Consider the following 242-nt stretch of genomic DNA (forward strand, 5'->3'; position numbering starts at 1 on the left):
GTGGAACCCAGCACATCTTTGCTCCCTGGACTCAGACACGGAAGGAGTCAGCGGCCCACCGCCAACTGAAGCTCAAGCGCGGCCGACCCCACCCGCCCCTAGCTCTGCAGGTGTCGCAGCAGGATCTGCATGAGGTCGAAGGTGGTGAAGCTGATGCCCACGGCGATGGGACCCTTGAGCCAGTTCATGCTCAGGCCTTTGTAGAGGCCGCGCACCACGCCCTCCTCCCGCACGATGGTGCG

The 242-nt window shown here is 64.5% G+C and overlaps 1 protein-coding gene across 1 annotated transcript in view; it reads right to left on the reverse strand.

Moving 5' to 3' along the window:
• Window positions 1-242, reverse strand: part of SLC25A42 (solute carrier family 25, member 42) — a 44,295-nt gene continuing 44,053 nt past the window's right edge. Inside the window, 1 exon segment of the mRNA XM_010847299.1 lies at window positions 1-242. Within this exon segment, the coding sequence (XP_010845601.1) occupies window positions 99-242 (144 nt within the window). The 3' untranslated portion in view covers window positions 1-98.

Source organism: Bison bison, unplaced genomic scaffold, assembly GCF_000754665.1.
Source record: "Bison bison bison isolate TAMUID 2011002044 unplaced genomic scaffold, Bison_UMD1.0 scf7180017864248, whole genome shotgun sequence".
NCBI lineage: Eukaryota > Metazoa > Chordata > Mammalia > Artiodactyla > Bovidae > Bison > Bison bison.